Source organism: Symphalangus syndactylus, chromosome 14 (assembly GCF_028878055.3).
Source record: "Symphalangus syndactylus isolate Jambi chromosome 14, NHGRI_mSymSyn1-v2.1_pri, whole genome shotgun sequence".
In the NCBI taxonomy this organism is placed as follows: domain Eukaryota; kingdom Metazoa; phylum Chordata; class Mammalia; order Primates; family Hylobatidae; genus Symphalangus; species Symphalangus syndactylus.
The window spans coordinates 8,279,141-8,303,923 of NC_072436.2; the positions used below are offsets into that span (position 1 = coordinate 8,279,141).

At 55.0% G+C, this 24,783-nt stretch overlaps 1 protein-coding gene and 1 long non-coding RNA gene across 3 annotated transcripts in view; one reads left to right on the plus strand and one right to left on the minus strand.

Annotated features, from left to right (window-relative positions):
- RAB40B (RAB40B, member RAS oncogene family) overlaps positions 1 to 18,784 on the plus strand; it is a 43,675-nt gene extending 24,891 nt beyond the window's left edge. The window contains exons 2-7 of one of the 2 annotated variants that reach the window (XR_010115517.1): positions 8,793 to 8,853; positions 12,439 to 12,499; positions 14,119 to 14,196; positions 15,070 to 15,292; positions 15,649 to 16,161; positions 18,082 to 18,784. Coding sequence is in view for 1 of the 2 variants with exons in the window: in XM_055240539.2 (XP_055096514.1) it covers positions 8,793 to 8,853; positions 12,439 to 12,499; positions 14,119 to 14,196; positions 15,070 to 15,292; positions 15,649 to 15,920 (695 nt within the window). In the remaining variant the exon portion in view is untranslated. Of the gene's footprint in view, positions 1 to 8,792; positions 8,854 to 12,438; positions 12,500 to 14,118; positions 14,197 to 15,069; positions 15,293 to 15,648 lie in introns of both variants that reach the window. The other variant, XM_055240539.2, reaches the window with a different exon arrangement.
- LOC129461503 (uncharacterized) lies at positions 16,557 to 24,655 on the minus strand. Its single transcript, XR_008650573.2, has 3 exons — positions 24,557 to 24,655; positions 20,576 to 20,970; positions 16,557 to 18,335 (listed from the first exon to the last, which is right to left on the minus strand). It is a non-coding gene; the product is annotated as an uncharacterized lncRNA (long non-coding RNA).
- Positions 24,656 to 24,783: the final 128 nt, after the last annotated feature.

Genomic DNA, 24,783 nt, shown 5'->3' on the forward strand with positions numbered 1-24,783 from the left:
ACCACGCCTGGCTAGTTTTTGTATTTTTAGTAGAGATGAGGTTTCACCATGTTGGTCAGGCCGGTCTCGAACTCCTGACCTCAGATGATCCAGCTGCCTTGGCCTCCCAAAGTGCTGGGATTACAGGCATGAGCCACCAGGCCTGGCACAATGAGGCAATTTTTAACTCCGGTAAAAACAAAAATTCGTACATGAAGGAAAAAAAAACATTGTATACCATATGGTGGTTCAGCTGTAGATGGCGTCTACCTGGTGTCATTTTCTGTTGCTATAACAGAATACCACAAACTGGGTAATTTATAAAGAAAATAAATGCATTTCTTACAGTCCTGGAGGCGGGAAGTCCAAGGCTGAGGGGCTGCATCTAGGGAGGGCCTCCTGCCGTGTCATAACCTGGGAGAGGGCATCGGGCGAGCCCGTCAGCTCAGGTGTCTTCCTCTCCTTGTAACGCCACCAGTGCCATCATCAGGGCCCCACCCTGCTGACCCTACCTAATCCTAATTACTCCTCAAAGGCCCCATTTCCAATCAACATACGAACCGGGGGTTTACGTTTCTAACATGAAGTTTAGCGGATACATTCAAACCATAGCACCTGGTTATGACAATGTAGAACTGAATATCCACCTAGCTTAAAAAGCAACAAAACTGTACAGGGAGTGTGTGAGTATGTGTTAGAGTTACAGGGGTGGGGTGTGTCAGTACAGGGAGCGTGTGTGTGTGTGTTAGAGTTACAGGGTGAGATGTGTCAGTACAGGGAGCGTGTGTGTGTGTTAGAGTTACAGGGGTGGGGTGTGTCAGTACAGGGAGCGTGTGAGTGTGTGTTAGAGTTACAGGGGTGGGGTGTGTCAGTACAGGGAGCGTGTGAGTGTGTGTTAGAGTTACAGGGGTGGGGTGTGTCAGTACAGGGAGCGTGTGTGTGTGTGTTAGAGTTACAGGGGTGAGGTGTGTCAGTACAGGGAGCGTGTGAGTGTGTGTTAGAGTTACAGGGGTGAGGTGTGTCAGTACAGGGAGCGTGTGTGTTAGAGTTACAGGGGTGGGGTGTGTCAGTACAGGGAGCGTGTGTGTGTGTGTTAGAGTTACAGGGGTGGGGTGTGTCAGTACAGGGAGCGTGTGTGTGTGTTAGAGTTACAGGGGTGAGATGTGTCAGTACAGGGAGCGTGTGTGTGTGTGTGTGTTAGAGTTACAGGGTGAGGTGTGTCAGTACAGGGAGCGTGTGTGTGTGTGTTAGAGTTACAGGGGTGAGATGTGTCAGTACAGGGAGCGTGTGAGTGTGTGTTAGAGTTACAGGGTGAGGTGTGTCAGTACAGGGAGCGTGTGAGTGTGTGTTAGAGTTACAGGGGTGAGGTGTGTCAGTACAGGGAGCGTGTGTGTGTGTGTTAGAGTTACAGGGGTGGGGTGTGTCAGTGAGTACAGGGAGTGTGTGTGTGTGTGTTAGAGTTACAGGGGTGAGGTGTGTCAGTACAGGGAGCGTGTGAGTGTGTGTTAGAGTTACAGGGGTGAGGTGTGTCAGTACAGGGAGCGTGTGTGTGTGTGTTAGAGTTACAGGGGTGGGGTGTGTCAGTACAGGGAGTGTGTGTGTGTGTGTTAGAGTTACAGGGGTGAGGTGTGTCAGTACAGGGAGCGTGTGTGTGTGTTAGAGTTACAGGGGTGAGGTGTGTCAGTGAGTACAGGGAGCGTGTGTGTGTGTGTTAGAGTTACAGGGGTGGGGTGTGTCAGTGAGTACAGGGAGTGTGTGTGTGTGTGTTAGAGTTACAGGGGTGAGGTGTGTCAGTACAGGGAGCGTGTGTGTTAGAGTTACAGGGGTGGGGTGTGTCAGTGACTGAGAGCTACATTTTCACCCTCTGTAGTGGAAAGTCAATGGATGCCTAAAACTGAAATGTCAGGAAGTAGGTATGTAAGTATGTTCTTTATCAATTTGGAGATGCATAGCAAACGAAATTATTTTAAAGGATTAAAATGGGGAAGGGGAGACCGGGGTTCGGGTGGGCCCGGGTCCAACATCGTGGATCGTGACAGCACTTCAGACTATGAGCATCCATGACTCCGTGAAAACAGAAACGAAAGATGGTTTTGAAACTCACAGGGCACTTAAAAAGACCATCAGGAAGCCGAACGCGGTACCTCACGCCTGTAATCCCAGCACTTTGGGAGGCCAAGGTGTGCAGATTACAAGGTCAGGAGTTCGAGACCAGCCTGGCCAATATGGTGAAACCCAGTCTCTACTAAAAATACAAAAATGAGCTGGGCGCGGTGGCGGGCGCCCAGCTACTCAGGAGGCTGAGACAGGAGAATTGCTTGAACGTGGGAGGCGGAGGTTACAGTGAGCTGAGATCACACCACTGCACTCCAGCCTGGGCGACAGAGCAAGACTCCATCTCAAAAAAAAAAAAAAAAATCAGGAATTATCTTACATTTATGAACACATTTTAAAGTTGTTTGGCCCTTGGCTGGGCGTGGTGGCTCACGCCTATAATCCTAGCACTTTGGGAGGCCGAGGCAGGTGGATCATCTGAGGTCAGGAGTTTGAGACCAACCTGGCCAACATGGTAAAACCCCGTCTCTACTAAAAATACACAAATTAGCTGGGCTTGCTGGCGTATGCCTGTAATTCCAGCTACACGGGAGGCTGAGGCACGAAAATTGCTTGAACCGGGAGGCGGAGGTTGCAGTGAGCCGAGATCACGTCACTGCACTCCAGCCTGGGTGACAGAGCAAGATTCTGTCTCAAAAAAAAAAAAAAAAAAAAAAGATTGTTAGCCCTCAAGGACAGGACAAGAGGATACTTTCTAAGTCAGAGGACCCAGCCAAGCCCAGGCAGTGGATTAATCTCCAGAAGGACGAAAATGAGTGTCTCAGCCTATGGGGGTGAGTGTCCCTTCTGTGTGGAGACAGACATATCAAGGCTGGAGTTATCTCTGCATTCAAAAATAGATTCCCAAGTGTATTCATTCATTGCCTCGTGCCTGCCAAGGGAAAATAAATATTTCCAAAATTCTCTTTGAGGATTGCTATTTTGGAGTAAATATGTATGTTCTTTTTATTTTTTTAAATTTTTTTTAATTTATTTTTTTTTGAGACGGGGTCTCGCTCTTTCGCCCAGCCCAGAGTGCAGTGGCGCAATCTCGGCTCACTGCAAGCTGTGCCTCCCGGGTTCACGCCGTTCTCCTGCCTCAGCCTCTCCGAGTAGCTGGGACTACAGGCACCTGCCACCACGCCTGGCTAATTTTTTTTTGTATTTTTTTAGTAGATATGGGGTTTCACTGTGTTAGCCAGGATGGTCTCGATCTCCTGACCTCGTGATCCGCCCGCCTCGGCCTCGCAAAGTGCTAGGATTACAGGCGTGAGCCACTGCGCCCGGCCGATTGGCTAATTTTTTTATTTTCTATTTTGATTTTTTTGAGATGGAGTTTCGCTCTTGTTGCCCAGGCTGGAGTGAAATGGTGTGATCTCGGCTCACCACAACCTCCACCTCCCGGGTTCAAGCAATTCTCCTACCTCAGCCTCCTGAGTAGCTGGGATTACAGGCACCTGCCACCACGCCTGGCTAATTTTGTATTTTTAGTAGAGACAAGGTTTCTCCATGTTGGTCAGGCTGGTCTCGAACTCCTGACCTCAGGTGATCCACCCCCCTCAGCCTCCCAAAGTGCTGGGATTACAGGCGTGAGCCACCGCGCCTGGGCCCTAATTTTTAAATTTTTTGTAGAGATGAGGTCTCAGAATGTTGCCCAGGCTGGTTTCAAATTCCTGGGCTCAAGCGATCCTCCCACCTTGACCTCCCAAAGAAGTGGGATTACAGGCGTGAGCCACCGTGCCTGGCTATTTTCGTTTTGTTTTTTTTTTTGAGACGGAGTCTCGCTCTGTCGCCCAGGCTGGAGTGCAGTGGCGCGATCTCGGCTCACTGCAAGCTCCGCCTCCCGGGTTCACACCATTCTCCTGCCTCAGCCTCTCCGAGAGCTGGGACTACAGGCGCCCGCCACCACGCCCGGCTTATTTTTTTGTATTTTTAGTAGAGACGGGGTTTCACCGTGGTCTCGATCTCCTGACCTCGTGATCCGCCCGCCTCGGCCTCCCAAAGTGCTGGGATTACAAGCGTGAGCCACCGCGCCCGGCCTACGCCCGGCTAATTTTTTGTATTTTTAGTAGAGTCGGGGTTTCAATGTGGTCTCGATCTCCTCACCTCGTGATCCGCCTGCCTCGGCCTCCCAAAGTGCTGGGATTACAGGTGTGAGCCACTGTGCCTGGCTATTTTCCTTTCTATAAAAGGACTATTTCCTCAATACTCACTTGGTCACCTGGGAAAACCACAGCAGTGTTGTTTTGGCCTGAGAGCAATGGAGGCCACGCCGCGTCCCCCACAGTGGTGAGGTCAAGCTCTTGGTGCTAAGATGCTGATGGTAGCAGTGGCCCATCTAGAGTGGCTGCTGCCAAGATGCCGGCTGCAGCGGGGAGGCACGGCTGGGCCTCCCACTCTACGGATCAGCCAGGAGCTCCGCCTTCCCTGCGAGCCACGGCCGCTGCCCTGGGGCAGCTCTAGACGTGGGCATCTCTGTGCTCTTGGAGGCCTGGGAAGGCCACCCCTGCCCCCTGCAGGCTTAGAAGTGCCTGCTCCAAATGCCTGGCCTCTCCTCACTCCCTGCGCCCGCTCCAGTCGTGGAGCACGGTTGGGGCTGAGCCCAGGTGCTACTGCAGACCATCCGGGTGGGTCCACACTTGGGGCGGCACTGACACGCCAGCCCCCTGCCACCTCAGCCCCCTCGGGACTTTGGGCGCTGTTGAACACGGGAGGGAAGCTGAGGGGGCGCTGAGGGTGGCTTGGTGCTGGCCTGCAGGCACCCCTTGGCATGAACAAGCTGGGTGCCATGAACAGCAGTGGGAGGCAGACAGGCTCCTGGGTGGAAGGGGGCAGGTCCCTGGTGAAGCCACACCTTGAAGCTTCAAGGGGGCCTGGGGCCCCGGCTGCCAGTCCTGCGGACTGGAGGGAGGACTCACGGTGCTTTTGTCAGAGGGGGGATGTGCATGCTGGTTGGTGTGGGCTGCCTGTGGACCAATCAGCATGCACTTCCCCACCCTGAGGACCACAACAACCCCAGACCCAGAGGAACGCGGACGTCGGGATGACCAGCTGCGGAGAGCTACCCTTTCTGCTGAGAGCTGAACACTTGTCAGGACGCCCTGCCTGCAGAGAGCAGCCACCTTCTCCAGGCCTCCTCTCTGCTGAGCACTGCAAAGACAATGGGACGCCCTGCCTGCAGAGAGAAGCCACCCACTGTGGGTCTCCCCTGAGCTGTTCTAACACTCAGTGAAGCTCCTCCTTGTCTCGCTCACACTCCACTTGTCTGCGCACCTCATTCTTCCTGGATGCAGGACAATAATTCAGCAGCCACAGAGGTTTCCAGCCAGAAGAGCAACATCCCAAAGGTCCCATAACAGTGCCCCGTCAGTGTCCATGCCAAGGAGAGAGAGACAGACAGTGCACTCAGTGTACTCGCTGGGCTCAGTGGCAAACGTTTGGCCAGCCCAGGAGAGCCTTGTACTGGGTGGGTCAGAGGCCTGCTTGGCCGCTCTGTCTGAGCCTCATCACAGGGCAGGTGGCGTCTGCAAAGCGGGTGCTTCGGGCGTTCTCAATGCTGCTGCATCTTTTGTCCTCTGAATCCCTCTCCTCTGACGGGGGAAGTTTGCTCTGGTGTTGCTTGGTGTAATCTACCTGGTGGCGTGATGGGCAGTCTCTGTGGACGGAGTGTGCGTTTAGCAGGAGACAGAGGAGGATGTGGGAAGCCTGGACTCCTTGCCTCTGGGGCTCTGGTGGGGGCACCACAGGAAGAGCCTCTGGAGTCCAGGAAGGGGGCAGGAACCGGAGGAGGAAGCAGAGGGCAGGGGACAGGCTGGACACAGCAGCTGTGGGAGGGAGGGGTGCTCGGAATCTCATGGAAGGTGCTGCACAGGTGTGCTCAGATCAGGCAGGTGTGCCATGCACGTGCTCACGGCTGCATCAGTGGAAAGTGGAGGACAGGGGCCCAGAGCTTCTGCAACGCCCAGGCCTGCTTGAAGACGTGGGCGACCAGCTGTCCAAGCCGAGCGGGAGGCCACCGGCGGCACCGACACTGCACACCTCTTTCTGCCCGACAGGAGACCGGGAATGCGGCACACTGCCTCCTGGGACGCGGGGTGCTTGTGGCCAAGTCCAAGGGATCTAGACCCTTCGAGGGGGCAGACGCCACTTGAGAACCGTGGCCTCCGCAGCCTCGCATTTTTAGAAGAGCCTGTTTCTGGGCACTCACTGGCTACATCGCGGGCTTCTCTGGAAGGAGAGCTGCAGAGGCCGTGTGCGCCGCGACGGTGTCCAGGGCGAGGTCTGGTACGAGCCTCGGCGCTGCTTCTCCCCTTGGTCTCTCGGCGGCACGCTTCCCTTCAGAATTCTGATTCCCTATTCAGCCATACGTGTCAAAGCACTCAACGTCCGATCACACTCGAGAGTGAGGCCAGGGCTTGTCTCTTCTAGGTTTAGTGCTTTGAGAGATACTCTCAAGTAAATCTTATACATGAAATAAATCAAGCGAATCCCACAAAGGCTCGTCATGTCTTGTTACTAAGCAGTTTGGGTTCCTGTGATTGTACGTGTCGTTGTACCTAGTTTTAGGAAGGCAGTGCTCCTACCTGGCCTTCTCCAGCCGCTTAACTCAAACCCTCTCTTTCCATGTTCTCAGTGACAGACCTGGCGCTCATCCAGAAGCACTAGAAGTGAACACAGGAGATGTTTCCTAAAGAAGCAGAACATTGGTGTCTGGGGGGACGGGGACAGGGAAACATATTTTTCCCTTTTAAAGATATTTATTGGCTGGGCACAGCGGCTCATGCCTGTAATCCCAGTGCTTTGGGAGGCTGAGACAAGTGGATCACTTGAAGTCAGGAGTTCAAGACCAGCCTGACCGATATGATGAAACCCCATCTCTACTAAAACTACAAAAATTAGCCGGACGTGGCGGTGTATGCCTGTAATTCCAGCTACTCAGGAGGCTAAGGCAGGAGAATCACTTGAACTCAGGAGGCCGAGGTTGCAGTGAGCCAAGATCGCACCACTGCACTCCAGCCTGGGCAACAAGAGTGAAATTCCATCTCAAAAAAAAAAAAATGTATTGTGGCCAGGCATGGTGGCTCATGCCTGTAATCCCAGCACTTAGGGAGGCTGAAGTGGGAGGATCACTTGAGTCCAGGAGGTTGACCAGCCTGGGCAACACAGCAATGCCCTGTCAATTAGCCAGGTGTGGTTGCAGGTGTGGTGACAGGTGTGGCAGGTGTGGTGGCAGGTGTGGCAGGTGCAGTGGCAGGTGCGGTGGCAGGTGTGGTGGCAGGTACAGTGGTGTGCCTGTGAGCCCAGGAGGTAGAGGCTGCAGTGAGCTGTGATTGTGCTACTTTACTCCAGCCTGGGTGAGGGGGAGACCCTGTCTCAAAAAAGATTTTAAGTGTAGTTTTTTTTTTTTTTTTTTTTGATACAGAGTTTCACTCTGTCGCTCAGGCTGGAGCACAGTGGCACAATCTCAGTTCACTGCAACCTCCACCTCCCGAGTTCAAGCAATTGTCCTGCCTCAGCCTCCCAACTAGCTAGGATTCCAGGAGCCCGCCACCACACCTGGCTAATTTTTGAATTTTTAGTAGAGATGGGGTTTCATCATATTGGTCAGGCTGGTCTTGAACTCCTGACCTCAAGTGATGCACCCATCTCGGCCTCCCAAAGTGCTGGGATGACAGGCATCAGCCACCGCATCCAGCCCTTAATTGTAGCTTTTTATTTTAGAAGAAGTGTTCCAGCATGGTGGCTCACGCCGGTAATGCCAGCACTTTGGCAGGCTGAGCCGGGGGGATTGTGTGAACTCAGGAGTTCGAGACCAGCCTGGGAAACATAGCGAAACCCCGTCTCTACAAAAAAATACAATAATTATCTGGCCCTAGTGGCACACGCCCGTAGTCCCAGCTACTTAGGGGACTGAGGTGGGAGGATCACCTGAGCCTGGGCTGTTGAGGCTGCAGTGAGCCATGATTGCACCACTGCACTCCAGCCGAGGCGACAGAAAGAAACCCTGTCTCAAAAAAAAAGAAGAAACGCATTCTCGTTGTTTTTTTTTTTTAACTTGAAAAAATAGAAATGTGGAAAGAAGGTTCCAGCCTACCTGTAATCTGCGCCCCAGAGGTGGCTGGGATGGGCGTGCAGTCCCATGTTCCTGCACATGCGTGGTTCACATGCACACGTACACAGCTGAGAGCGGGCATCCCACGCAGCATCACGTCTGTCTTTACTGTATTTCCTAGTGTGATACTGGGGAACGCGGTCTCAGTGTCTGCAGACCCGCTGCCTTAGCCCCGTTCCCTTGGAAACAGAGCTGGTCGGAGCTCGCAGGCCTGCAGGCTTGGGGAGGAGGTGGGGAGGGAAGGACCAGCCCAGACGGGGGCACACCCAGCGGCCACAGCCCCGCAGCAAACCCGCCGGCCTCCAGGTCACACGTGGGCCCTGCAGTGCCCGTCAGGGAGCCCCCTGGGCCAGGGCGATGTGAGCCTGACCCCCACAGAGGCCGAGGCGGCTGAGGCAGGAGGGGCCCGGGTGCGGGAGGCCAGGGCGGGTGGGCGCAGGTGGGGCCCCTGTGAGCTTGGGCAGACACAGGGATGGGGTCCCATCCGCCTGCCTTGTAAACCTGGAAGTTGCACTGATGAGAAACCCTTTTTCTTCCCTGAGCGTGAGACTTCCAGCGTCCTGTTAGTGGCAGCCTCAGGCCTAAGACATCTCTAACCCTTCCACAGGCATCGACTACAAGACGACCACCATCCTGCTGGACGGGCGGCGGGTGAAGCTGCAGCTCTGGTGAGTCTGGAGGAGGTGCGAGCGTCCCGCAACCCCAGGGAGTAACCCCTCTGGCTGGCACAGCACCCCCTGTCAGCACAGCGCCCCGGGGAGCACTCCCAGCCCCACCACTGTCGGCACAATGCCCCGGGGAGCACTCCCAGCCCCACCACCGTCAGCACAGCACCCCGGGGAGCACCCCAGCCCCACTACTGTCGGCACAATGCCCCAGGGAGCACCCCAGCCCCACCACCGTCGGCACAGCGCCCCAGGGAGCACCTCCAGTCCCAGCTGCACCAGGGCTTCTGTGAAGAAGGTGGTGGTCCGGTTGTCTGGGCCCCCGTCATCCAGAATAGGGGACCCCAGAACGGACATAGCGCTGTGGCTGGGAATGGGCTTTTGGGGTCAGAACCTGTGGCCTGGTGTCTGTGGGAAGATGCCAAGAGGGGACCAATGCAGCGTGGTTGAGGCAGCCCGGGGCTCCTGGGTCCCCCACGCCTGGCTCAGTGATGCCACTGAATGCCCAGCAGGGAGCTCGGAGCATCCTGGTGCCAGCGGGGCTGTGGTCGGACCTGCGGGTGGAGGAGCCAGATGTGGGGAGGTGAGGACTTGCTGGCCAGCCTGGGGCTGCTGGCTCTGCTCTCTCAGCTGTGAGAATCCCAGCTCCTCATCTTGGGGCAAGCCTGGGACACGTCTCCCTCCCGCAGCTCCCCCACCTTGGGGCCAGTTTGGAACACCTCTCCCTCCACCAGCTCTTGGCTTGGGATGGGGGGGCTCCTGCAGTTCCGGCTCTGTGGGGTGGTGGGGATGGGGGGGCTCCTGCAGTTCCAGCTCTGGGGCGGTGGGGATGGGGGGGCCTGGTGGTTCCAGCTCTGTGGGGCGGTGGGGATGGGGGGGCCTGGCGGTTCCAGCTCTGTGGGGCAGTGGGGATGGGGGGGCCTGGCGGTTCCAGCTCTGTGGGGCAGTGGGGATGGGGGGGCCTGGCGGTTCCAGCTCTGTGGGGCAGTGGGGATGGGGGTCTCCTGCGGTTCCAGCTCTGGGGCGGTGGGGATGGGGGGGCTCCTGCGATTCCAGCTCTGTGGGGCAGTGGGGATGGGGGGCTCCTGCAGTTCCAGCTCTGGGGCGGTGGGGATGGGGGGCCCGGCGGTTCCAGCTCTGGGGCGGTGGGGATGGGGGGCCTGGCGGTTCCAGCTCTGTGGGGCGGTGGGGCTAGGGGGCTCCTGCGGTTCCAGCTCTGGGGCAGTGGGGATGGGGGGCCCCGGCAGTGCCTCATCCTGGGGCTGCCTCCCTCTTGGGCATCCCTCCCGCACTGCTGCCACTCCTGGATGACCCTCGCCCGAGCCTCCCGGCCCTTCCTGCCTGCTGGGCCACTCCCGAGCCACGTGTGCCTCCAGCAGCTGGGACCCCCTTCTCTTACCTGTCCCCTCCTACCCCTGCCCTGTCCAGTAGTGGCCAGTCCTGGGGAGCCTCTCTCCACAGTGTCCCCGAGCACCCCGACCCTTCCTGCTGCACGGATTCAGGCCTCCCGCCCAGTCTGCTCTCAGGTCCCCACTCCCCGGGGCCATGCCCTCACTGGGCTGGCGTTGGGGTTGCCGTCAGCCCCCGTCCTGCTCCCCACCCTCCGTCAGCTGGGCCTTTGCTGCCTCCTCCCGGCCCTGAACCCTGCAGGTCCAGGACCTTGTTCTCAAATCTCCCCCTCCCTCCCCGAGGCCACTCCTTCCTGAGGGGCCAAGGCCATCCAAAGGCTGCACTCGGCCCCACACCTGCCCCGAGCTCAGTGCCTTCCTAAAGATCTGCTTGGCATCAGGGCTGGCACGTGCCCTCTCCCAGCTCCGCCCCGGGTCTGGCTGCTCACCTTAGCGAAAGCCTCCCTGACCCCAGCTGCCCAGCGGGCCGAAGAGTCGCCCTCAACATTTCTCTCTCTCTCACCTCAGGAGTGAGATCCCAGGGGGCTTCTGCCAAGCTCAGAATCACCCCAGGCCCCAGCAGGACCCTGAGGCTGCTCGCATGTAGTGCCGGCGCCGACTCTGTCCACACTGTCGTCTGAGCAAGGTCACACTCCCACCATGGACCCCAGAGTGTGGACCCCAGAGCCCCAGAGTGTGGTCCTTCCTGGTGCCCACAGCTGGGTCTTCTGCCTGCCCCCACCTGCCCTCACCTCCCTCCCCACACCCACTGGGGCTTGGGTTGGGCTCTGCTCTGCTCCTTCAGGGGGGCGGCGGCCCAGGAGGCCGGCACGTGGTCCCAGCTGAGGAGGGAGTGCTCCCACTTCACAATGGGGCACTCTGACAGCACTGCGGGCCCTTTGGCCTCCCTGCGAGGCTGGCAGATAGACCTGGCCCGCTGCCTCCTCCACCATAGCTTTCGGGCAGCTCCCACTGTGTGCAAAGCCTGAGCACCTGAGGTCCTGCTGAGGCTTGAATTCTAGATGAATTTGCTTCTCAGGAAATGAGGCTTTGGCAATGGCCAGTGTCTCCGGTCCCCTCTGGAGCCCCAGGCCCTTCTCTCTGGTGCTGAGGGTGGTCGCCGACCACAGGTGCATGTAACACAAACAGCAAAACGATGCCGCGTCCCACCGCTCATCCGTGAGGCTGTGTCTCGTGCGCGGGGCCAGCACCCGGCCCACTGGGGAATCTCCCATTGATGTAGGTGTGTTAATTGCACGTGTAGACTCCGGGAAACGGTCCCAAGGCCGCCTGCTCTGGGAACTGATCCCTGGGGAGCACCCTTTCCACCCTCATTTGTTTCTTCCTTTTTTTTTTTTTTTGAGACAGAGTCTCACTCTGTCTCCCAGCCTGGAGTGCAGTGGTGCAATATCAGCTCACTGCAACCTCCGCCTGCTGGGTTCAAACAAGTCTTCTGCCTCAGCCTTCCGAGTAGCTGGGACTACAGGAGCACACCACCATGTCCGGCTAATTTTTATATTTTTAGTAGAGACGGGGTTTCACTGTGTTGGCCAGGCTGGTCTCCAACTCCTGACCTCGGGTGATCAGCCTGCCTTGGCCTCCCAAAGCGCTGGGATTACCGGCATGAGCCGCCAAGCCCGGCGTTTCATTTGTTTCTTGGAGCTCCGTTCTGGTCTTTGTGGGTCCCAGTACCTGCTGTGTGTGCCGTCATCTGAGAACGCAAGCCCTGCCTTCAGCTCACACCAGGCAGTTCCCTGTATTCCTCCCCTTTTAGGGGATATTGGAAGGGCTGACGCCACGTGAGCTCTTACAGCTGAACTGGAAAAGCAGGGACCCCACTGGCCTCTCTCCCCTGGTGTAGACCCACACTCCTTACTACATAGATTTATCTCCAGATTCAACAAGTTTTTTAAAGCCTACATTGAATGTATTTAAATATCTGAGAACTACATTAAAACCCATCACTATTTTTTCTAGTTTGACTTTTTAAATTACAGAGAAAAGCATGAGCCTGGGAGGACATCCCAACACCCGGATCCTGTCGGGGACATGGGACAGTTTTGTTGGGGTCTCGCGCTGGCGGCGTGGTGGCCGCTGACTGGCAGGTGTGCGGTGCACTCGCTGTGGCTCTGAAGTTCCAGCACCTGTTGTCAGGAAGAAGCACTGGTTTCTTCTTAATGGTCTCCAACATCTTTTCCAGGGATACTTCGGGCCAGGGAAGATTTTGTACCATATTCCGCTCCTACTCCCGGGGTGCACAGGTAACCCAGCATCCCCTGAGCTGGAAGATCAAACTGACTTTGAATAATAACATTTACAGTTCTTAACTCACCATCCTTTAATGGACGATTGGAAGACAAGGCGGTTAAGCTTACGTATAAATTGGTGCCGAGAGTCTAAAAACGTGCTGTAGAGTGGTTGGTTGTTTGAAAGACCTCATCAGCATTAGGGATGTAAGCGTGCATTTACGGGAGTGTGTGTGCACGTACACGTGTGCAAGTACATGTGCTGTATATGCGTGCATCTGTGCATGAGTGCCTGTGTGTGTGTACACATGTGTGCAGGTACGTGCACTGTGTATGTGTCTGTGCATGAGTGCCTGTGCGTGTGTGTGTACACGTGTGTGCAGGTACGTGCAGTGTATCTGTGCATCTGTGCATGAGTGCCTGTGTGTGTACACGTGTGTGCAGGTACGTGCACTGTGTATGTGTCTGTGCATGAGTGCCTGTGCGTGTGTGTGTACATGTGTGTGCAGGTACGTGCACTCTATGCGTCTGTGCATGAGTGCCTTGTGTGTGTGTGTACACGTGTATGCAGGTACGTGCACTCTATGCGTCTGTGCATGAGTGCCTTGTGTGTGTGTACACGTGTGTGCAGGTACGTGCACTCTATGCGTCTGTGCATGAGTGCCTTGTGTGTGTGTGTACATGTGTGTGCAGGTACGTGCACTGTGCGTGCATCTGTGCATGAGTGCCTGTGTGTGTTTGTACACGTGTGCAGGAACATGCACTGTGTATGCGTCTGTGCATGAGTGCCTGAGTGTGTGTGTACACGTGTGTGCAGGTACGTGCAGTGCATCTGTGCATGAGTGCCTGTGTGTGTGTGTGTACACGTGTGTGCATACACGTGTGCAGGTACTTACATTGTGTATGCATGCATCTGCATGAGTGCCTGTGTGTGTGTGTTTACACGTGTGCAGGTACATGCCCTGTGTATGAGTCTGTGCATGAGTGCCTGCGTGTGCAATGTGTACGTGTGCTTGCCTGTTTATGTGCGTGCATGTGCACACATGAACTGTGTGTGCAGTGTGTGTGTGCATCTGTGCATAAGTGCCTGCGTGTATGTGTATGCAACGTGTGCAGGTATGTGCACTGTGTGCATCTGTGCATGAGTACACGTGTGTACACGTGTGCAGGTATGTGCACTGTGTATGCATCTGTGCATGAGTGCCTGCGTGTGTGTATGCAACATGTGTGCAGTTACGTGCACTGTGTGTGCGTGCATTTGTGCATGAGTGCCTGTGTGTGCGTGAGCTGTATGTGTACGTGCACATGTATGCATGCAATCCATCCAGGTGAGTGGGCCACACTCCTCAAGAGGTGGCGATTACTGTGGAGCCCCTGCATCCTGTGTTCGTGGAGTGGCTCATGGGTGTGAGTTCTAGTCCCCCGCTCACCGTGACATTTGAGGGTTTATCACTGAGCTTATGAAATATCATTGGAAATGATCATAAAACTGCTACATTCGGTTGATAAATCAAAATTATGTGCTTTGTGTTAAAATAAGGAAAGTGGTTACTGAGTTAGTTGTCTTTGTGTGCACGGCCATAGCTGTGCCTGCATCTGTGTTCTGCGTGCTGAGCCTGTGACCTCTCCCCCAGGGTGTGATCCTGGTCTATGACATTGCGAACCGCTGGTCTTTTGACGGCATTGATCGATGGATTAAGGAGATCGATGAGGTATGTTGTCGAAATGCCACTGCCCAAGATCCCTGCGGGCGTGGGAGGATGTCAGGCCAGGAATTAGGGCCGGGCCCTCCAGGGCTCATGGGTACCCATGGGTCACGGGCCAGGGCACTGGATGGGGCTCCAGCAGGAAGGAGGGTGCCTTACCTCGGCACAGCACTGGATAGGGCTGGGCTCATGAGTGTAGCTACAGAGAATCACCAAAGCTCAGGAAGTGGTCCAGACGAAACGAGCGTCCACGGTGTACCTCGGCTGTGCGTGGGGTCAGGTTTGGCCTGCTTCACTCCCTGCTGTGGTCAGGCTGGGCTGACCAGCAGAGACCGGGGCTTGTGCCTGCTGGCGTGCAGACCAGCCCGCCTGGCAATGGCGACATGGCGTGGTCAGCACTAAGCCCACTGTATGAGTGTCCCGGGGCTGCTAGAACCAACGACCACAACCTGGGCGTCCCGAACAACAGAAATGTATTCTCTCGTGGTCCTGGAGGCCAGAGCCCAAAACCAAGGTGTCGGCATGCCGCTTCCTACAGCTGCCTCTCCCAGCTCTCGGCGGTGCCAGCAACCCTGGGCCCTCCCTGGCTTGTGGCTGCACTGCTCCAGTCTCTGCCTTCGTGTCACATGGCCTCCTCCCAGTGTCTGTGTCTTCTCTTCTTCCAAGGACACCAGTCATTAGATGAGGGCCCCACTTCAGCGTGGCCGCACCGTAACTGTTTACGTCTGTAAAGACTGTCTTTCCAAACGAGGTCCCATGCTGAGGTTCTGGGTGGACATGAACTCGTGGGGGGTTCCTCGACCCAGAGCACCCACATTACGACGACAACAAAATCTCACTCCAGTAACCCATGCTCCTCGCCTTTCTCCTGCCCGCCAGCATGCCCCCGGAGTCCCCAAGATCCTGGTGGGGAACCGCCTGCACCTGGCGTTCAAGCGGCAGGTGCCCACGGAGCAGGCCCAGGCCTACGCCGAGCGCCTGGGCGTGACCTTCTTTGAGGTCAGCCCTCTGTGCAATTTCAACATCACGGAGTCGTTCACGGAGCTGGCCAGGATCGTGCTGCTGCGGCATGGGATGGACCGGCTCTGGCGGCCCAGCAAGGGTAGGCCCAGGGGCTGTTCTGGGGGCCACCTCTGCCCTCCAGATGCCAAGGTGGTTCAGCGGCCCCCTGGATAAGTGTCTGCCTCCCGGGACCCGTCTCAAGGCCAGTGTGTCCGTTCTCAGAGCAAGGCATTCAAGAGAAGTAATTACTACAGCTTTGTCAGAAAGGTCATGAGGGAGCTCCTGGGATCTGTACATGGGCAGAGGGGACGTCGCGGCAGGGCTTGCTGCATGTATAAGCCAGGGCCACGGGTGTCTGAGCCTTGGGAAGGCGGGAGAACAGGTGTGGGCACCACCCCTCATGGCCAGCCCAGGTGGGGACATCCACTAAGCATGGTTTATCGTTTCTCTCCCAAGTGCTGAGCTTGCAAGACCTCTGCTGCCGGGCGGTCGTGTCCTGCACGCCGGTGCACCTGGTGGACAAGCTCCCGCTCCCCATTGCCTTAAGAAGCCACCTGAAGTCCTTCTCGATGGCCAACGGCCTGAATGCCAGGATGATGCACGGCCGTTCCTACTCCCTCACCACCAGCTCCACCCACAAAAGGAGCAGCCTCTGCAAAGTGAAGCTCGTCCGCCCCCCACAGAGCCCCCCCAAAAACTGCACCAGAAACAGCTGCAAAATTTCTTAAGGCCCTGAAAGAAACACGGTGGAACCTCTTTGGGAGAAACTCGGCGTTACCCCGGCAGCTGGCGGATGCATCTCAGATTCCGGGAGAAACTCGGCAAATGCTGCTTGTGAATGTGTGCGACGCCTTCCGTGTGATGGAAACACTACACCGTCGGACTTCGAATTTCTACGTGGATGTGCATGAAGCTCTTGTTTTCGATGTGTGTTTATAAAGGGAAAATTAGTACTCTGCTCAACTCTTGGTAACATGAAATTCTGAATGTTACTTTATTATGATTGCACTGCAACTTTTTCCTTAAAATAACTGCTTTTGTAAGAACGGTGATATTGGAGTGATTAATATAAATTCACTGGAATTTGAGAAGCAATGGTAGTGGGATAATTTAGAGTCATTGATATTACGAGAGGGGTCTTTTTGTGAACCTCCTTTTTAATGTCAAAGCACCAATTTATAAAACGCTGCAGATGTAGAGGTTAGGTGCAACTGATCTGTCCAGTTTGTGTATGAAATGGATTTGATAAAGTTTTTGCTAGTTATTTACTACATTTTGGGATTAATAAGTGATTTATATGCATATTTTTCTGTAAATCTACAGTTTTTTGTACAAGATATTCTACAGGTTACGAAGCTAAGGGAAGAAAATGCCAAAGATACCTCTAGTTATGTTGAACACAGCCAACGCAGTTTCGACAGGTCAAGGAAGAGCTGTTTCAATAAGGAATGAAGTGAAAACACTTATTTAAGAAAATGTTTCTCAACAATAAAATGTATAGTTGTTTCTCTCTTGGTAGAGTTGGCAGCCGGTTCTTTCTAATTTTGTATTTATTTATTTATTTATTTTTGAGACAGAGTTTCGCTCTTGTTGCCCAGGGTGGAGTACAATGGCACGATCTCGGCTCACCGCAACCTCCGCCTCCCGGGTTCAAGCGATTCTCCTGCCTCAGCCTCCCGAGTAGCTGAGATCACAGGGGTGCGCCACCACACCCAGCTAATTTTTGTATTTTTAGTAGAGATGGGGTTTCACCATGTTGGTCAGGCTGGTCTTGAACTCCTGACCTCAGGTGATCCACCCACCTCGGCCTCCCAAAGTGCTGGGATTACAGGCATGAGCCACCGCGCCTGGCCAGATTTTGTGTATTTATTATAGCCCTTTACTTCACCGCGCCACTGCCTGGTGTAGACATCACATATCAGAGCTAATACACGACGCTGGCAGCGAGGCTGAATCCTTGAACTGTTGTCACCTGCTGAGAAAGGGTTTCTTTTCCGGAACGGAAGTGCAGAGGAGGGGAGAGGGAAGAGTTAAAAGCTGGCACCCAGGCATGTGCCTGTCTGAGAAATCCGAGCCGAGCTCCGAGGGGCTGTCGGGGATTCCCCACGAAGATGCAGCCCCTGACCCCGACGGCCTCAGAGCAGGGCTGACCACAGAGACCTCCAGGGCCGCTGTCTTCCTGGTCACGCTGTTGAACGTTTCTCTGTGGCTGGGGGTTGCAAATGAGAGACTAAACCAAAAAAAAACGAAGCGAGAAAATGCTCAGATGTTCCTAGTTCCTGCCGATGATCTGTAGATTCTTAGAAACTCAAGGGACCCGGCTGGGCGTGATGGCTCACACCTGTAATCCTAGCAGGTCAGGAGGCCGAGGAGGCCGGATCAGAGGTCAGGAGTTCAAGACCAGCCTGGCCAACGTGAGGAAACCCTGTCTCTAATGAAATTACAAAAATTGGCTTGGCATGGCAGCGCATGCCTGTAATCCCAGCTACTCGGGTGGCTGAAGCAGGAGAATCACTTGAACCTGGGAGGCAGGGGTTGCAGTGAGCTGAGATCGCGCCACTGCACCCCAGCCTGGGCGACGAGTGAAACTCTGTCTAAAAAAAAAAGAAAAGAAATTTAAGGGACCCTAGATTCAGGGGCAAAGCCTGTATTCAGAGATGGAACTGAGGCCCAGACAGGAGAGGAGCACTGGTCCCTGCAGGTGGAGCTGGGCTTGGGGGTGTCTGGCTACCTGGGCACGGCAGCCACAGGGACAAAGTCCATGGGGAGACAGGGGTGTGGTCTGTGGACAGAAGGTGAACCCTGAGGGGACAGTGCCTGGAGAGGGTGGCCAGCCTTGTGCAGACACACTGTGAAGACCTCTGCACCCTTCTCTCTGCTGTGCCACAGGTGGGGGTGAGAACGACAGGGCCGACCTCCCAGCTGCAAATACAAGGACACTGAGATGCACAAAAAGGAGAGTCCAGGTTGAAGAAACCCACGTTGAGGGGCCTCTTCTCCCTCCGTTCCCAGCTCGGTGATGGCGGAGGGTAAGGAAATGGATCCTCCCGTTGCAACATTAAACCAGGCCAAACCTGTATTTTTCTCTTCCTTCCTTTTTCTTGTTTTGTAACTGACGGCTCCTCAGGACTACCAATAATGTCCTAGAAGGAATAGAATAAAGTTTCCCAAGGCTTTGTGACTCAGAGCCCTTTGGAGGTGTTCACGGAACGCACGGGCTGCCCGGAGGCCTTGGCCCTCCAGGGAATCACCACGAGAAGTCCCCAGAAGCGGAACAGGCAGCAAGGAGGCTCCCCGGGATCTCCCAGAGGGAGCACAGCCCTGCCAAGGTATTGGTTTTGGACTTCCGGCTTCCAGAGCTACGAGAAAATAAATATTTGTTATTTAAGCCACCAGGTTTGTAGCGATTTGTTATGGCAGCCTCACGAAACTCCTACAAGGAAGTGAGTTACGCTCACGGCAGAAAGTGCTACAGCAAACCAAGGTAGAACAAAAACAGACGAAACCTAATACAGACTGGACTGTGTAGAAGACTGTGTGTTTGGGTGGTGAATATACAAAAAACATAAATTAAACCTTAGAGAAACTTTGTCATTTTCTTGTCATGTTCAGAGGTGCGGCCTGTTGCTTTAGATCTACAGATTCTTACACACCTTTCTTCTCTTAAGAAAGGCTAGCACCTGCCTTTTAAAACCACTGTCCTGGCAGGGCGCGGTGGCTCATGTCTGTAACCCTAACACTTTGGGAGGCTGAGGCAGGCGGATTGCCTGAGCTTAGGAGTTCAAGACCAGCCTGGGCAACATGGCGAAACCCTGTCTCTACTAAAAATACAAAACACTAGCCGGGCATCGTGGTGCATGTCTATAGTCCCAGCTACTGAGGAGGCTGAGGCATGAAAATTGCTTGGACCTGGGAGGTGGAGGTTGCAGTGAGCTGAGATTGCACCACTGCACTCCGGCCCGCGTGACAGAGTGAGGCTCCATCTCAAATAAAAATAAAACCACTGTCCCTACCCTGCCGCAGTGCTGAACTCGAGCTGATACTGTTTCTTCTCCTCTACATTCCCATGATGACAGCAAACCCTGCTGGAGCACAGAGGCCCTGAGCCACTATGGAGAGCGATTCCAAACTCCACCTAGTCTCAAAGCAGCTCTGTTGCTCCAGCCTTCACCCTCTTCTAGGTGAGGTGACCGGCTGCTTCCCAGCAGCCCAGAGGTGCTGTCAAGGCTGGTAGCCAAAGGCCACCGTGAACGCCCCTGAGTTGCTGCAGCACGGAGTCCCCCACCATCGAGAGGGTGCTGGGGAGTCGGGGAGGATGGGCGGGACTTGGGCAGCTTCGTGGAGGTTTTGGGGAGCATTCACAGCAACTGCTACACCCTGTTCGATGCTATCAGGAAGCAGGGGTGACTCTGGGACTTACTATCTTAATAATTCTTATCTAGAAGGTGAGAAAAGTAGAGCAAGGTGCAAGGCGTCATTGGTAAAAAGTGGCAGTCACTCACATCCAGCAGGATGGGGAGTGTTGGTAGTCGGGGAGGTGGGCACTGCTCCCGCCTGTGTGCAGAGGGGACCCTGCTTTTGTCCTGCCCCCTAGTCACAGGGCAGCCTTGTCCGTGGGGCCAGGTCCAACAGGAGCCTTCCAGGGCCTCACCGTGCGTGCTCAGGGGCTGCCTTGCTCTTTCTTGGTGCCCTTTGAGGTGACAGGAAGATCGCCGTGTGGGCCACGGTGAGAGGCAGGCATACCGGTCTCAATGCCTTTGACTGGGCAGACGCTGACCGCCCAGTTCAGCTGGAGGAAGACTCCATGTGTTGCTCAAAGCCAGTAGCCACCATCTGCTGGTTTCTTGATTCCTTGCCTTGAATGTTTTTCTTTCTTTCTTTTAGAGACAGGGTCTCACTCTGTTGCTCAGGCTGGAGTGCAGCGGCACAATCACAGCTCACTGCAGCCTTGAATCCTGGGCTCAGTGGTCTTCCCACCTCGCCCTCCGGAGTAGCTGACTGCAGGTGTGCACCATCACACCTGGGTTTTTTTTTTTTTTTTTGGCGACAGGGTCTTCATAAGTTGCCCAGGCTGGTCTCAAACTCCTGGGCTCAAGTGATCCTCCCACCTCAGCCTCCCAAAGTGCTGGGATTACAGGCGTGAGGATTAAAGGTTCCAGAGTGCCCAGGCTGAAATCTTAACACTGCTCCACGTTCCACTACAGGAATGGGGATAAGGGAGATGGGCTTCTTAAAGGGTCCTCTAATGGTTCTATTTGGAAATGGATCCTACACGTAACAGTTCACGTGTGTCTACTGGAATGAACAGTAGTACTGTTATGAATATCAACACCTGTGTGCCCAACACACAGCAGCTGAAGCGGAAGGAGAAGTAGAGTCTTACCTGCCAAGCCCTTGGCGCAGGTTTCAAGGTCTGTTACTGTTGCTGTGATAAACTGCCACAGCCCGCGGGCCTGAAACAACAAAAGTGTGTTCTGTCACTGTTCTGGAGTCCAAGTCCAAAATCAGCATCACTGGGCTGAGATCAAGGCGTGGCGCCCTCTGGAGGCTCTGGAGGGTCCTTGCGGCCTCTTCCAGCTTCTGGGGGCCCCGGGCATTCCTTGGCTTGTGGCCACATCACTGCAGTCTCTGTCTCCGTCTCCGTCCCCATGTAGTGTTTACTGTTGGTCAATGCTTCCTCTGCCTGAAGAAGCATGTGATGGCACTTGGGGACACCCAGACAACTCGGGACAGTTTTCCTGTCTCAGGGCCTCTTGCTTTATCATATCTGCAGAGACCCTTTTTCCAAAATAAAAGAATACCTTAAGTATTTATTTTGTTAACTTTTTTTTTTTTTGAGACAGAGTATCTCACAGAGGCTGGAGTGCAATGGCCCGATCTCTGCTCACTGCAACCTCTGCCTTCCGGGTTCAAGCAATTATCCTGCCTCAGCCTCCCAAGTAGCTGGGATTATAGGTGTCCGTTTACCACCATGCCCAGCTAATTTTTGTATTTTTAGTAGAGACAGGTTTTTGCCATGTTGGTCAGGCTGGTCTTGAACTCCTGACCTCATGATCCACCCACCTCGGCCTCCCAAAGTGCTGGGATTACAGGTGTGAGTCACTGTGCCCAGCCAGGAATAACACATTTAAAGTTTCCAGAGATGACAACCTGGTATCTTTGAGGGCCATTCTTCAGTCTAATACAACTATCACAAAGTAACACAAAGTTAGTGACTTAAAGGAACACACATTTATTCTCTTACAGTTCTGGAGGAAAGAGCTAAAATAAAGGTATCCATAGGGCTGGTTCCTTCTGGAATCTCCAGGGAGAGTCAATCCCCGGCCTCCTGAACCTCTAGACAGCAGCATTCCTGGGCTGCTTGCTGCGTCCCTCCAGTCTGCCTCTGTGGTCACACTACAGCCCTCTCAGCGACTCTCTTCCCTCTTCCCTGTAAGGACCCTCGTGATTCCATGTGGGGCCCGCCTGCATCATCCAGGTCTCTCTCAGCGACCCCCTTCTCTCTGTCCTGTAAGGACCCTCGTGATCCCGCCTGGATCATCCAGGTCTCTCTCAGCGACCCCCTTCCCTCTTTGCTGTAAGGACCCTCGTGATCCCACCTGGATCATCCAGGTTAACCTCCCCATCTCAAGGTCCTTGAGGTAGTCACATCTGCAAAGTCCTCGCTGCCATATACGGCAACACATGCACAAGCTCTGAGCACGGGGATGGGGGTGTCGTTGGGGGCTGTTCTTCAGGGTCAACCACACGCCCTTCCCCATTGCAGATTCTTTTTTTGTTGTTGTTGAGACAGAGTCTCGCTCTTGTCACCCAGGCTGGAGTGCAGTGGTACAATCTCAGCTCACTGCAGCCTCCGCCTCCTGGGTTCAAGTGATTCTCCTGGCTCAGCCTCCCGAGTAACTGAGACTACAGGAGCCCGCCACCACGCCCAGCTAATTTTTCTATTTTTAGTAGAGATGGGGTTTCACTGTGTTAGCCAGGCTGGTCTCAAACTGCTGACCTCAGGCAATCTGCCCGCCTTGGCCTCCCAAAGTGCTGGGATTACAGGAGTGAGCCACTGCACCCGGCCTACTGTAGATTCTTCTCTTGCCCCGAGCAGTAACCACCATCTCCAATTCTGTGCAAACCATCCTCCTGGTTTTCTTTATATGTTTATGTGTGTCCAAATATGTTGTATCTTTAAACAATACATCGTTAGGCCAGGTACAGCAGCTCACGCCTGTAATCCCAGCACTTTGGGAGGCTGAGGCAGGCATATCCTTTGAGCCTAGGAGTTCAAGACCAGCCTGGGCAACATGATGAAACCCTGTCTCTACTAAAAATACAAAAAATTAAGCTGGCATAGTGGTGTGTACCTGTAGTTCCAGCTACTCAGGAGGCTGAGGTGGGAGGATCACCTGAGCCCAGGAGATATATACATATATATATAAATACATATATATAGATAAATACATATATATAAATACATATATATAAATACATATATATAAATACATATATATATAAATACATACGTGTGTGTGTGTGTGTGTGTGTGTAATTTCTATTCTCTCCACCCCCAGAGGTGAGACTCTGCTTTCTGCCTGCCTTGGAGAAGGGTGGGTGAGATGAGCCATGTCCCTCACTCCGAGTCGCACTTCAGGTCTTCCACGTGGAGACCTCTGAGCTATCAGTGGACCGTGGGATTCCTGGAGCTGCTGGAACAAAGCCCCACAGGCTGGTGGCTTGGACAACAGCCTGTTTTCCTTCCCAGGCTCGGAGGCTCTGGGGAAGAAGCATTCATGCCTCTCCTGGCTCCTGGTGGCCCCTCGATTCCTGCACTTGCTGACTTAGGGCTGAGCACTCCAGTCCCAATGGCTGCCTCCCCCGTATCTCCTCCCTTCCTGTCTCTTCCAAGGGTCCCGGTCATCAGCTTTAGGGCCCACCCCAAATCCAGGATGATCTTATCTCGAGATCCTTAATTACTTCTGCAATGATTCTTTACCTAAAGAAGCCCCTATTCTCAGGTTCTGGGTAGACCTATCTTTTTTTTTTTTTTTTTTGAGACAGAGTTTTGCTGTGTTGCCCAGCCTGGAGTGTAGTGGCACAATCTCAGTTCAGTGCAGCCTCAGCCTCAACCTCCTGGGCTCAAGCCATCCTCCCTCCTCAGCCCCCCAGGACACATCTTTTGAGGGCCACCATTCAACCCACTGTGGTGGGCAAGGCTGCTTTGAGTTTCCTGGTTAGGATACAACCAGCGCTGTGTGTGGATGTCCACACATGCCACCGCCCCCGGCCCATACAGCCACCGGGAGACTGAGTAAAATGTGAACTGAAGGAGGCTCCAAGGGTGGCAAGCAGAGAAATGAAGGGAAATGTCCCTTACCCACACCTCTCTCCTTCCCCCACGTGACACTTCTCATAGCAGGTACCGGTACGTGTGCACAGAGGAGAATCCAGTGCTCTCCCGGGAAGAGGGTGCTGAGCCCCTGGACTGCAGTTAGGTCTCGCCCCAGCTCTGTGATTTGGACCTGGGTCCCTGAGCTCTAGTCACAGCCTGGGCGGCCCAACTCGCTCCGCCATCGGAAGGCTCCTGGTCACTCTCAGTGAGGAGCCCCTCTTGTACAGGAATCGAGGTGTTCAATGCCCACGACGCAGGGACCGCCAGGCCCAAGTGGGCCAGTGATCTCAGCCTACAGTCCAGCTCCTTCCTCCCCATGGCTGAGAGGTCAGCACCAGCTCAGGCAAGTGGCGAGGGTGGGATGAGGATGACAGACGGGGGTGGAGGCAGGTGGCTGCGAGGGGACAGTGTCAGAACCTCCTAGGAGATCAGGTGTGCTGCAGGGAACAGGGAGAGCCCATGAGGGGACAGTGAAGAGGACTCCCGGGGCAGGAGACACGAGGGCCAGCACTCAGGCCTCCACAGCCATCCACTGCATGAGCCAAGCCCAGGGACAAAGCTCTGTGACCAGGATGCCCCCAGCAGCCTGACCCTAAGAGTGGAGGAGAACTGTGCCCTGTGAGCAATGTGACCTGAGGGGCCCGGAGTCCTGCGGGGGCTGTGCTGTGTGAGGACCACCTGTTCTTTAGGTGGGGTCCTAAGGGGCTGTGTGTCCTAGGGGGCCCTATGTCCGGAGGGGTGGCTCTGTGACCTGGAGGGGGCCTCTGTCCTGGGGGGGTGCTTCTGTGTCCTGGGAAGCCGCTGTGTCCTGGGGAGGCTGCGTGTCTTGGGGGCACGTGTCCTGGGGGTCCTGTGTCCTGGGAGGCCTCTGTGTCCTGGGGGTCTCTGTCTCCTGAAGGGGGGCCCTAATATTGTGGCGCTTCTGGGCTTGCCTCTCATGAGGGATGATGCACCGGGCCTCAGTTTTGGGTCAGCCTCCCTTACCGGCTCTCCCCGCTTCCTCTGACCATCAGGTATCTGTGCCAAGCCCTCAAGGAGCCATCCTCCTTCCCGCGGCGACCCCACGCATGACAAGGCCAGGCCCTCCCGTGAACGTGCTCAGCGCTCCCGCCTCGCCGCGCCCCGCCCCGCTCCGCCTCATCCCGCCCCGCCTCTCCCCGCCCCGCCCGTCCCGCCTCTCCCCGCCTTGCCCCGCCCCGCCTCGTTCCGCC